The sequence below is a fragment of the Hemicordylus capensis genome, chromosome 6, assembly GCF_027244095.1.
Source record: "Hemicordylus capensis ecotype Gifberg chromosome 6, rHemCap1.1.pri, whole genome shotgun sequence".
Classification (NCBI taxonomy): Eukaryota; Metazoa; Chordata; class Lepidosauria; order Squamata; family Cordylidae; genus Hemicordylus; species Hemicordylus capensis.
The window spans coordinates 123506581-123520300 of NC_069662.1; the positions used below are offsets into that span (position 1 = coordinate 123506581).

Genomic DNA, 13720 nt, shown 5'->3' on the forward strand with positions numbered 1-13720 from the left:
CCTCTTCCATAGAACAGGAAAAATAACTTTTCCTTCTATAAAGGATTCTAGAATGAGTTTCCTCCCCCTCACTTATCTTTTCATTTCATCTCTGTAAGATGAATTCACTGTACTGCCACTGTCTGTTCCTATTTGAAGTTTGCCTCTTGTCTTGGTCACGATGTTGCTTACCATATCATCATTTGAGGTTTCTGTCTTTTTTTCAGTAAGGCTGATCCTATCCAATGTAATGTGTTGATCTGATATTAAGAGGACCAAAATAGAACCCAAATATTTGTTTTAGAATCCAACTAACACAAAATAGATAACCATTAACAATGACTGTATAAATAAACCAATTGAACACAATTCATGTATTATGGCCTAAAAGATCTTTGACAACCTCCTGGTTTTTGCAAGTCCAGGTTGTACTCTAGTTAAGCCAGGGTGTAATAAATCTCAGGAGCCAGGGAGCTTAGGCACCTAGAAATTTAATCAGGTTGCCTAGACTAGGATATTGAGAGATGGTGTTATTTAATAAAATCTTTATTTCTCCCAGGAAGCCCTGTTTCTATTCCAAGGATGTTACTTGTAAAAGGAATAAACAGAATTTCATTTATCCTCCCCCCCCCGCCAATGTCCATCACTAACTCTGGTAATTTTGTCATATACTGAAGATCAGGTAGTATATAAATGTGATAAAGTGCCCATTGTCTGACTCCTAAATTTTATCTGGCTCATAGATCTAAAGAAACATTATCAAGGCCTGAATTAAGCATCACTCTACAAGCCCCCATCTTGCTGTTAGCTTAGCCATTTTTCAATTTATTTTTAGCATGCTACACAGAACTTGCAGATCATTTTAGAGCTGCTATTTTTCAAAATAATATCTACTACCAGTCCACATCAGCCATAAAGGGCTGAGTGAGTTCCAGTTACTGTGCCCTACTCCTTTGCCTTAGTAGTCCTTAGTGGAAGCTTCTGCCTGGAAGCTAGAGGTCAAAGAGTAACACCAAATTGTGACAGGGAAGACCAAGGATGGGGGCAGGACATTCTGACCAAATAATCCTGGCAGCATGTGAAAACCATGTTATTTCTGTTCCTGATTCTAGTAGTATCAGCAATCTCCACATACTTTCAGTACATAGTGTACAAACACCACATACAACCCACACATGTCAGACACAGTGTGCAAGTACACAATGTTCTTATTTAGTACTGAGATTCCTTGATAAGCTGCTCTGAAAGCATTCTTGGAGCCATAAAATGATATATAGGTTTTTAACTGAACATACGTTAAAAATTATACAATTGTTTTGTCTTGTCTGCACATCATTGCCTTTAATAAATTGGGATTTTGCCTATAAATCTCATGCCATAGTAACTAAATGATTTCTGATATACCACTCAGGGGGATGCCTTTCAATCAAATCCCAACAAGTTTACACAAAAGTAATTCCTATTGCTTTTTTTAGTAAGTTTATTATATTTCTACTACTTCTAATAGCCCAGTCCTATACATTTTTATTGGGCAGTTAATTTCCTTCAGTTCAGTGGGACTTCTTCCCAAGAATACATGGGATTATAGGTTTACAGACTAATCCAACAGATACTTGCTCAGAACTCCAAGTGATTTTACTGAGACGTATTGTAGCCATTCAGCCTATCCAATCCATATTTACTTTGAAGTAAGACGTGGAGTATAAAGGGGCTTGCTCTCCAGTGAGAGTGTGTATGCAACCTTAAATGTCTGCTGATGGAGAATTAAGAAACATTTTTATCAGCAGGTCATGATGATTAGGTCACTGTCCTGATTCAAACCTGTTATATACAAAACTGATCTCACTGGCTTCACTAAAAAATATGTCACTCAGTATTTGTGCAATCACAAGTTGGATTAGCAAGGTGGGGAAAGGAACCACTCAGCTTGCAGTGTACAATGAGCAACTTTTAGCAGAAAACCAGGAAGCACCTTCAAACCTATAATTTTGCCTTGGCCTTTCAAAATATCAACAGCAGGTTTCATTGTTGGGCATACAATGAATAAGTAATTGTGTAAGAAAAAAATATATAATGAAACATTTAAAAAGACAGCTGCCATTCAGTGCAGAACAAGGGCTATTTTTATGTCAAAATGTTTTAGTACAAAATAAAGTATAGTAGGCTTTATCCCACTTCCCTTCGAAACCCTATGCTGGGGAAAAATTGATTCACATAACAGCATGTCAAAAATAGTTTATAGTGACATCTGGGGACAATGATCTGTTGACAAAATTACTGGTTACCCTAAATAAGCTCAAAAATCCAGTAAGCTTTGCTTCTGCAGCACCATCACTGCCTCAGCGTGGTAAACGTGAGGAGCCTTTCACACTGCAAGAAAGAGACCTGCACACAAGTGTTTTTCAAAGACTGTGTTTACTTTCAGTTATAATTTTCGCAAGTTTAATATTGATTGATTGAGTGAGTGCCGTCAAGTCAGTGTCAGCTCTTAGCAACCACATAGATTCTCTCCAGGGTGATCTGTCTTCAGCTTGGCCTTTAAGGTCTCTCAATGGTGCATTCATTGCTGTCGTACTCGAGCCCATGCACCTTGCTGCTGGCTGTCCTCTTCTTCTCTTTCCTTCAACTTTTCCCAGCATTATGGACTTCTCAAGGGAGTTGGGTTTTCGCATAATATTTCCAAAGTATGATAGTTTGAGCCTGGTCATTTGTGCCTCAAGTGAAAATTCTGGATTGATTTGTTCTAGGATCCATTTGTTTGTTTTCCTGGCTGTCCATGGTATCCACAAAAGTCTTATCCAGCACCAAAGTTCAATAGCCTCAATACTTTTTCTATCTTGCTTCTTCAAAGTCCAGCTTTCGCTGTTTAATATACACAAGTTTAATATGAGCAGTACCATTCTATGCATGCTAATTCATAAAAACCCAATAACAGCAGCAGCATAATAGCTTTATTAGGACCAACTAATAGACCCACAACTAATAGATCCACAAATGACCAGGCTCAAACTATCATACTTCAGACACATTATGCGAAGACCCAACTTCCTTGAAAAGTCCATAATGCTGGGAAAAGTTGAAGGAAAGAGAAGAAGAGGACAACCAGCATCAAGGTGGATGGACTCGATTACGACAGCAATTAACGCACCACTGCGAGACCTTAAAGGCCAAATTGAAGACAGATCATCCTGGAAAGAATCTATCTATGTGGTTGCTAAGAGTCGACACCAACTTAACAGCACTTAATCAATCTATCAAAATGTCACAAAGCAGTGAAAATACTTCTGAGTTGCCAAGAGCTCTTCTTCAGTATGATGGATGCTAAGCAAAAAACCAACACAAACAACAAAGTGAGATGGAGGAAGAAAGGGACAGCTGAGCAACATTTCAGAGATGAAAATATATTTGTAAAAAACAATCGTCATACCAAGGATTACTCCCCCAGCCCCCCACGCTGTATTACACATTGCTGGATTCCACTTGCTCTATGCTGTGCTAGTGTCTTAGCACTGTGCATCCATTTCCTTGCAGGTACATTAGGGACATGATGTATCCACTTGCCCCTAGAGACTCTCAGGAGGGACATGAATCCTGACATATAACAACTCTAGCACTGTGTGTGTGTGAGTTTTAATGAACAAGGCAACCCAGGAGGCCAAAATACGGACAATGATTTACCAGGAACAGATTCCAAAAAACAGGGCATGTAAATGTAAATAGGGACATTTGGAACCTTGAGTTTCTCTCTCTTAAGGTGTTACAAATGGTATACTTTGGAAATTTCCCATTAAACTCCAACTCTCCCCGCCCCCCACACCTCCAGATACTCTTTTTGTTTTGTTTAACATCCAGATTGAATAACAGTTCTGGGGAACTTGAAAGCTTGCTTACTACTTTGTGACATTTTAGTGAGTTACTACTTTGTGACATTTTCCAATAAAATATATTACCCTATTGTTACTTGCTTTTTCCCCCAAATGGACCAACCGTTACCTAAAACTTTTTGTAATATTAACTCGGAAGTCAGTCTATTGGTTCATTGGGGCACTCCCTAGTAAGTGTGACAAGTGTAACCTTACTTATAAAGATGCGTTGGATCAAACAACATAAGAGCATCACAAAATAATAAAATAAATACTAGCCGAGCTCGCACAGAGCATCTGTGCGCTCTTTGGGGCCGGCGGTTACCTCTCCCCCCCCTTCTGCCCCAGTTTCTGTTTCCGGGCCCAGCCACCTCTCCTCCCCACTGCCACTTCTGCCCCCCCCCCAACTTTCTTTTCCCATTCCTGGACCTTGCCTCTGCGGCCGGGCCGGGGCCGCCACCTCTGGCCTCCACGGCTGGGCTGCCGCTGCAGCAACCAATCCTCCTGGGTGTGCCTCAGCCAATCAGGCGTGTCCACCGCCCAGCCAATCAGCTGGGCTCTGGGACGCACATTCCAAGGCATACCTATTTATTTTATTTATTTGTTTGATTTATATACCGCCCTTCCAAAATGGCTCAGGGTGGTTTACAATTAAAACAAACCACTAAAACAAAGAGCTAAAACAAATTAAAAATAATATAACAACAATTAACAATTTAAAAACATTTTAAAACAACAATTAAACAATTACAGTGATTAAAAGCCCCAAAACCGGGTTAGAATATTAAAACAAATTTAAAAACCCTGGAAAGCCAGGCCAAAGAAATACGTTTTAAGGGCTCTCCTGAAGGCTAGTAGAGAATTCAAATTACGGATTTCCGCAGGGAGCGCATTCCACAGCCCCGGAGCAGCTATAGAGAAGGCCCGCCTCTGAGTCGCCACCAGACAAGCTGGTGGCAACTGGAGACGAACCTCCTCAGATGACCTTAATGTGCGGTGGGGATCACGCAGAAGAAGGCGCTCTCTAAGGTAACTCGGGCCTAAGCCATTCAGGGCTTTAAAGGTAATAACCAGCACTTTGTATTTTGCCTGGAAACATATTGGCAGCCAGTGCAATTGTTTCAAAATAGGCGTAATATGGTCTCTCCGGGTTACCCCAGAAACCAATCTGGCTGCCGCATTCTGAACTAACTGAAGTTTCCGAACTACGTACAAAGGCAGCCCCACATAGAGCCAGGGGCGTAGCAAGGTTGGAGTGGGCCCAGAGACAAGATTTTAAAATGGGCCCCTCGCTGATACACACACACACAAACACACTTCACAATATATAGTGCACTCACACTCACATCCCCATTATGAATACGGTGAATATCTAGTTCACATTGAATCTAGTTTTTTTTACTCTCTGCTCCTGCCGATCTCCAAGAGACTCACATAATTCATAAAGGGTGCAACATGGGCAGATGGGGAGTCATGTGATGTGCCTCTGGGGGGCCCCACAGCGGGTAATAGATGGTTCTAAATTCTGTTTCAAGGGATGAGGGGCACTCACTAGCCCTCTCAGAACCCTGGACAACTCCACCGGACGTGAACTTGCGGATGCAATAAGGGCCAAAAAGAATTGCTTCTTTGCTGCCTGTATTGCCAGAGCATAGATCTTCAAATGTTCTCTGTGTTGTAATCTGTTCGATTCGAGTCGAGTCTTCCTCCACTTGCACTCCAGTTGTCTACCTCGCCACTTCAGCCTCCGTAGTTCTTCCATATACCAAGGGGCCAATTTTGAAGCGTGTCGGAGAGGACACTTAGGTGCAATCATGTCTACTGCCCTGGTGAGCTTGCAGTTCCAATTCTCCACCAGGGCATCAACAGGATCACCGGCAGAGCCAACACGAAATCCCTCCAAGCCTTCTTGGAACCCTATTGGATCCAATAACCTTCTTGGGCAGACCATTCTAATAGGCCCCTTGCCCCTGCGAAGGTGGGGTGTGACTGTGAGTCCAACCTTAACCAGATGGTGGTCCATCCATGACAATGGTGAAATTACAGGAGTTATTTAGATACAGAGGGGGGAGTGGGGAAAGAAATATATGGGATGGGAATATGTTAAGTTACGTGTTGAAATGTTTCTGCTAATGCACATTTGCACGAATAGACCCTGCCATGCAGAGGCCAATTGCTCAGGTGCGCAACCTCCAAAATGGCTGCCACGCTGCCGGGAGAAGGCTGAGAACTAGCTGAAGAGGAGGCTATAAAGAGAGCCGGCGGGGGAGGGGGAACCTCTGCAGACCACCACCACCTCCACCGCCTCCAGGAACTCCTCCGAGGGAGTGTAAGGTACTAAATTTTCTTTAAAAAACCACAATCGTTCACAACCACCCCCACTGGAATCAAACCAAACCAGGGTGGGGTTCAAGGGGGTGCCAGACCGAACTGCCCTGATCAGGTTTGAGTCCAGTCCGGACTTGAACCGAACCGGGCCAGCCAGTTCCATGCACATCCCTACTGGATTACTGCAATGCGGTCTATGTGGGACTGCCTTTGGATGTAGTCTGGAAACTACAGCTGGTTCAGAATGGTCTCTGGGTCATCTCGGAAAGACGATACTACTCCAGTATTGAAAGAGCTACACTGGCTGCCGATAGATTTCCGGGCAAAATACAAGGTGCTGGTAATAACCTATAAAGCCCTAAATAGCTTGGGACCTGGGTATTTAAGAGAATGTATTTTTTGCTATGAACTACACCACCCATTGATATAATCAGGAGAGGTCCGTCTTGCCACTGGCTCGTCTGGTGGCTACTCAGGAATGGGCCTTCTCCACGGCTGCCTCAAAGCTCTGGAACGCACTCCCTGCCGAAATAAGATCCTCCTCATCTCTAATAATTTTAAAAAGATCTTTAAAGACACATCTGTTCACCAAGGCTTTTAATTAAATACTGTTTTAATAGTTTTAAAATTCTTTTAAAATATTGTTTAAACATTTTAAATTGTTGTAATGTTTTAACTTTTTGTTGTCATTTATTTTAACGTTTTAATTTTTGTTTTTGTCATTTATTTGTTTTAACTAATGTTTTAACTTTTCTGTAATTTTCTGTTGTAAACCACCCAGAGATGCAAGTTTTGGGCGGTATAAAAATATGTTAAATATATACGCTCATGTGTTAATACTGCATGAGTCACCGCGTGTGTGTGCATGTGTGCACAAGGGGATGATGCTTAACTTGCGGAGGGGGGTGGGGGCTCCAAATGCCTTTAGGTCTAGGCTTCAAAATTACCTAGGTCCATCACTGACTACACCACAGATTGCCTTTTGCGATTAGTTTTGCTTCCATGTTCATCAACCCTGAGCCAGGAAGCACAGGCTGTCCCCTAAAATACTCTCCCATCAAAATTTCACCACCTTAACTCCCAGGCTCAATTCCCTAAGGATCTAAGCTTCAGGATCTGGCAACTCCAACAGTTATGATGGGCAGGCGAACGCGAGAAAGACAGGCGAGGCTTTGCCTGCTGTAGAGAAAAAGGATAACGCAAAACACACAGCTTATTGACGCTGACTTCGGTAATAGAAGAGCAGCTTAACTCAGCGGCAATTAAGCACGTGCTTTTTGTATACAGTACACAGCAGATATTTGCTTCAATCCCTGGCATCTCCATATAGAGCTGTGACGGACTCTGCCCGGAACCCCAAAGAGCACCTGCCAGTGTAAGTATATAAATAACCAGCCTGGCAGAAAGACCTCACCCTGACTCGCGTCGCCTGCACGAGGCTTCTGCCTCGAGCAACTTACGTGCCCCTTTTCTTTCAAAGGAGCAGAGCGCATGCGTAGGAGGAGCTAGCCTTTTCCTCTTCGCTACACCCCCCCACGAAGGAACATTTAAAGGGCCAGATAGCTTCGATTAAAATGAAGAAGACAAAATGGGCTGGCGGTGGGGGGCGGCAATCAGTAGCACAGTTAGGGGACGGTAATCGAAGCTTTAAAGCAAGGGTGCTCAACTTCGGCCCTCCTGCACATGTTGGCCTACAATTCCCATAATCCCTGGCTAATGGACATTGTGGCTGGGGATTATAGGAGTTGTAGTTCAAAAGCAACTGACGGGGGGCCTAAATTGAGCAGGCCCGCTTTAAGGGAAGACGCATGGCTCCGGGCGAGTTCTGTCAGTCGCCGAATACACAGAGCGGGAAGCGTGTTCTTTATGGTTCACGGACACGCCTGGGGCCAAAAGCGAGGTAGGCGGGGGGGGGGCCAGGGCGCCTTGAAAGGCAGCTGCTCCTCCAGCCTAGTCAGCCGGACGAGCACCAGCACAGGTGTTTCTGCTGAGGCGGCTCTGCTCGTTTCAGTGAGGAGGACTGGCTGGCGCAACCGTCGCCCTTTCCGGGGCTGCCACAATGGAGTCGGCGGAGTCTGGACGCGGGAAGGGCTGCCCGGAGCCTGTCGAAGAGGAAGAGGAGACGGAAGCGGCGGCTGAGCCCCGGGAGCGAACTCTGCCGCTCTCGGTGGCCGCGGTGCTGCCCGCCGGGGGAAGCGGGGAGCGGATGGGTGGCGCCACCCCGAAGCAGTTCTGCGCCCTACTGGGCAGGCCGCTCCTTAGCTACACGGTGGGGGCGATTGAAAGGTAACCAAAAACGAACGAGCGAACGACTTCTCCCGCGCGTGCGCACGCAACTCTCCTGGGCTACCAAAAAACGGCGTGCGTTCCCTGCCCCGCCCCCTCCTTGCTTCAGCTCGGACGGGCGCCGGTGGGTGGAGTGGAAGAGCCCGCGCTTTGTTGTATGAGGACTGGGCTTTCGCTAGCGAGGCGCTGAACAGCTTTGCTTTGAAAAGGCACACGGCGCGGCCCCGCCTGGAAGCTTCAAGAGGAGGCTTCCACACAGGAGGAAGGGGAAGGAAATGGAGTGGATGTATGAAGCTGGAGTTCTTGCACGCTCCTCGGGAAGGAGTTATTTCCGTATGAGTGTGCATAAGGGTTGCAACCTCTCAGTGCCATTCCTCCTTGGGAGTAGTTCCATTCAGTTCAGTGGGGCGTCTGAGTGAGTGTAGGGTTGCAGCCCAGACGAGCCTCATCACGCACTTTCAGTGGGACTTACCAGTGCGGGGGGGGGGGCGGGGGTCGCCATCATTAGAGGTGGGTGGCAGTGTTCCCTTCTTTGAGGGATTCCAAAGTGGTGTTGACTACAACCTCCAGAATCCCCAAGCAAAAGCCATTGCCACTGGGGACTGTGGGAGCTGTAGTCAACAACATCTGGGAATCTCTGTTGGAGGGAACCCCTGCTAACTTGGCAAAGAGGCACCTTTTAACAAGGTGATTCTCTTTATTTAGCAGGGGGAGTATAACTGGCCCTATCCACTCCCAGCACAGTACCTCCAGTGGCTGTTGCTGGTGTCTATCGTGTGTTTTTTTAAGATTGTGAGCCCTTTGGAGACAGGGACCCATCTTATTTGTGTATTATTTCTCTGTGTAAACCACTCTGGGCCATTTTTGGAAGGGTGGTATAGAAATCAAATAAATAATAATAATGATAGGGGTGGGTGGGTGTCTGAAAAATGTCCCTAGGCCATGGGGGTTGCATGTGCTTGGCTGAGAAGCCAGTGGGGTGAAAGCTACCATCTGTGGAATTATGATGGAACGCCTCTAGGTTAGAATCCTTCCCCACCCCCCCACCCCTCATGCAAATGTGATGCAGCATTGGTGTCCAGGGTGTTCCCTTTCCACCATCCACTGCTGAGGCTGCTGCCTTTCCACACACACCACTGAATGTGCTATCCTGCAGTGGTGAGCTGTGCAATCAGACAGCTTTGCCTGAACCCCAGGGTTGGATTAGACAAATGCATGGACCCACAAGGCATCCTGGACAACAGTGTCTCCAGCAAGGCTGCACAACTTGGCCTCTCCTGCAGGTGTTTGACTACAATTCCTGTCATCCCAGATTATTGGCCACTATGATGTGATGATGGGCATTGTAGTCCAACAACAGCTGGAGGGCTGAAGTTATGCAACTCTGGTCTATGGCTGCTGCTGCTTTACTGGGGGCACTGTTTGTGTCTGCAATAGGCAGGTGTGTATCCTGGAGGAGGGAGAGACTGTTCCTTGTAGCTGGCTACTGTTGAGAGTTGCAGTTGACAGGAGGTCGGGGAGGGCATCTTTCTCAGGGACTCCTTGCTCTGGCTGGCCTAATGGAGGAGTATGCCTCCAGCCATCAAATCAAATACTTTATTGCACAGTCACAGAACAGTGTGGGAGCAATGCCAGAGCACCACTGTGTGGTGCCCATTGTGTCTAGAGATGTCTATGGTGGGTGTGGCGCATGCAGGTAACCAGATTCGTTGAGAGTTACATAATGAGAATCAGTGGGTCCTGATCAGGGCATCTGGTGGGATAGGAACATAGAAAGCTGCCATATACTGAGTCAGACCATGAGTCCATCTAGCACAGTATTGACTACACATACTGGCAGCAGCTTCTCCAGGGCTGCAGCCTGCAGGCAAGAATCTCTCAGCCCTATCTTGGAGATGCCAGGGATGGAACTTGGAATCTTCTGCTCTTCCCAGAGTGGCTCCATCCCCTAGGGGACTATCTTACAGTGTTCACACATCAAGTCTTCTATTCATATGTAACCAGGGCAGACCCTGCTTAGTTAAGGGGACAAGTCGTGCTTGCTATACCGCAAGACCAACTCTCTTCTGCAGATTAATCATTCTGCAGGATGATTAATCAATCATGTAGAATTTAGCTGGAGTTGCCTCCGCATACAGGCTCACATGATCACGCTGCTGTTGGTCAACCCCATTTAACCAGGATTAACATGATTATGAAAATGCGACCGAAGATTGAGTTGCTAGACTAAGGGAGGGACCTGGAAGGATCAAAAAAGTAAGGGGAGAAGTAGTAGACTGTTGCTATTAACTGCTTGCCTTGTTTCTTGGTGCACATTTTGGCTGCATCCATGATCGTATGTAAAAAGGTACTGAAAGAGGTAGAAAGATGGAGAAAGAAATTAAATGAGTTCATAGAGATAATCAAATGGTGAACTTGTCTGATATTGATAGCAGTAGGCCTGAAAAGCATTGCAGTTCTTGTGGGTAGACCTAAAAAACAAAAGCCAGGAACTACCAGGAATCCCATTTTGGACTTTTGCTGGGGAGTATTTGGGTCAGCCTATCACCTAGTTGACTGTGAGCAGAATAATGGGCCTGTAATATGAAATAGGATAATTGGAGTGTATCGCTTGGGGATATAGTTAGGCTGGGAATTAAATGTGCTTCCTGTCCCTGATGGCTCACTCCATTGACTCAAGATATTTCGTGGAGAAGCAAGTCTGCTCTTGTTTGTAGCCTTTTCTTTATACATAAGCTCCTATTCAGGATTCTGTTTTAGTCACATTAGTCTTAGTCTTCAGCTGGTGTGTTGTGACCCATAAATGGTGTTTATGGTGTTACACTACAGTATGGTGGAATGTTGGGAAGATGGTGGAATGTTGAGAGCTGGTTTAAATATATTGTATTGTATGCCAAGTTGTAGGCCTAGGCTTGAATATAGGTTCCAAGGATTATACTGGCTGGCATTCTGGCTAAATTTCTTCTGACTAAATAGGAAGTCCTATTGAAACTGAATTTAGAGCAGTTCCTGAGTACTATTGTTGAGTAACTTAGTCTGGATGTCAGCCATCCTTTCAAGTTGAGTATATTGTTTTCTGCATTGCTTTGATAAAGTGACCTGCATGTTGTAGTCTGATAGCCTACCCATCTGGATAGTTTACTCTTGCTTGCTTATTTCTGATGAAGTTCTTTCTGCCTTGCTATTCCTTAGGGCCAGTTTGCCGCTGTGTTTTTAGACTCTTCTAGATGCGTGAATGGGTTGTATGAATGATCTGGGAATTGTGTACATTGTAACCAGGCAAACCACCAGTCTACCACACTTTGACTGCTTATGGTGTTACACAAACCACCCACCCCGCTCATTTTGTAGTTATGAGAAATTATTCAGATTACCTAATTTCCATGTGAATTGTCCAGTAGTGTGAAAGGAAAAGCACATGAGCATGTGGAGATTGGTGGTTCTCATTAGCTTTCAGATGATCAGTTTGACAGTGGAGACCTAAGTCAGAAGGGCCTCCACAGGGAACTTGAATGCTATAGTTCTTTATGTGAAGTAATAAAAAGGTACATCTGAGTTCAGGGCCAGAATTCGTCCCTTCACTTTTCAACATAAGGAAGGACTTGTTTGTGAATGTGGTTAAGGATACTAAATAACCAGGAATGAGGAGGTGGATTTAAAAATGATGATCTTTGAAAGGCAGAGGAAGACTGTTGTTGCATGTAATGTACTAAAAAATGTTACACACGCACACACACACAATCAATCAGCAGGGAATTGAAAATGGATTGTGTGGAAACACTTGCAGTTTCGATAATCTCTGATATTAGAAGAGGAGTGTAGCTACTACCAAGACGATAGAGTGGTAACACTGCTGTGTGTAGACACAACTCATTAATATTGTGTTCTTAATCACTTTATAATGGTGGGGTTCCCAACTTTGGGTCCCCAGATTTTATTAGACTACAACTTATACAGTCCCCTGTGGTCATTGTGGCGGGGGGTGGGTGGGTAATGATGGGGCGTTGTAGTTAAATAAAATTTAGGGATTCAAGGTTGGGAATCCCTGTGCTATGTGCTTATATAGTACTATACAGTATATACCTGTATAATCCAGGGTATACAGTATATACTCTGTATTCTGTGCGCTGATAAACGCCCCTCCCAAGCCTATTTGCTCTTTCTGTGCTCTCTTAATCCTCTATTTGTGCCATCCTGAATCTCATTCTCCAGTTCACATGCATTCTTCTTCCTTTCCAAGAAGCCTTTTCTGACCCCATTCTGGGTGGGTTGCCTTCATTCTTTACAGATGCCAGAGGATTAGTGTCTTGCTTTGAGCTTTGGCAGCACTTTGTACTGTGTCATGCTAACAATTTAATTGGCTCCTGCCTCAATCTCTGGGTCTCATCAGCAGCTAGTACCCTTCTCCAAAAAATACATGAAAAGAAAACTCCCCATCATTTGTGGCCTCCTTCCAGTATCTTCTAACTGTAGACTCTCTATTCTTTTAACATCAATTTTCAATGACTTAGTGCCCTGAACAGGCACCATCTATCCCTTGGACACATATTCAAAATATGTACATGTATGCATGTACATGCATGTGCACAGACACACAGATCTACTTGTCTAGTCTAAGGTGCTCTCAAGCTAGCAGGATCAAATATCCTGCCTCCCAGTACAGTAGAGTACAATTTACCTCTTCTGGGAGCCAATGTCTAAAATAAGAAACATCTGGAAAACATTAGTGTCACATTTTTAACACAAAGTGGGAAGTTCCATAAGTGGATCTTTTAATTTTTCTTAGAGTACAGCCATGTCCTTTGGGTAGCTTTGTGATATGCTTTGGTCTTCCTCTTGATGGGCTCTGCTTAGCAAAACTAACTGGGCCAAAAGGCTAAAGTGGTGGTTCTCTTATAAGGTAAAATGAACCTCAGGTTTGTTTTACCTTGGTAGGTGAGCATGTGAATGATCACCCCTGGGTAAAAAGGCTTTCGTCCAGCCTGCTGCGATTTCATCGCTCTGCTATGTGGGAGGGGGAAGTCCTCCTGCTCCCAGACTCTGCCTTCACTGCGCTGCCACTTGTGTGGGTGTGCGATGCGGCGTAGGCAAAGGTGATGACGCTTGTCTACTGTGGAAGGCAGGTGAACTCCTGCCTTCTCTCAGACCTTCCCAGTGGCAGCATGAAGTCATGAAAATGACCTCTTATTATACTGAAAGGAAGAGATAACAAAATATCACTTGTAAGAAGTGGGATGTGCTGTCTTTTGACTTCCTTTCCCAGC

At 44.9% G+C, this 13720-nt stretch overlaps 1 protein-coding gene across 7 annotated transcripts in view; it reads left to right on the forward strand.

Annotated features, from left to right (window-relative positions):
• The first annotated feature begins 7733 nt into the window (after nucleotides 1-7733).
• The window catches only part of CRPPA (CDP-L-ribitol pyrophosphorylase A), a 94354-nt gene continuing 88367 nt past the window's right edge, over nucleotides 7734-13720 (forward strand). For 3 of the 7 annotated variants that reach the window (XR_008310040.1, XR_008310039.1, XM_053262937.1), the window contains exon 1: nucleotides 8080-8456. Coding sequence is in view for 5 of the 7 variants with exons in the window: in XM_053262937.1 (XP_053118912.1) it covers nucleotides 8230-8456 (227 nt within the window). In the remaining 2 variants the exon portion in view is untranslated. The other 4 variants (XM_053262936.1, XM_053262938.1, XM_053262941.1 and 1 more) reach the window with 4 other exon arrangements.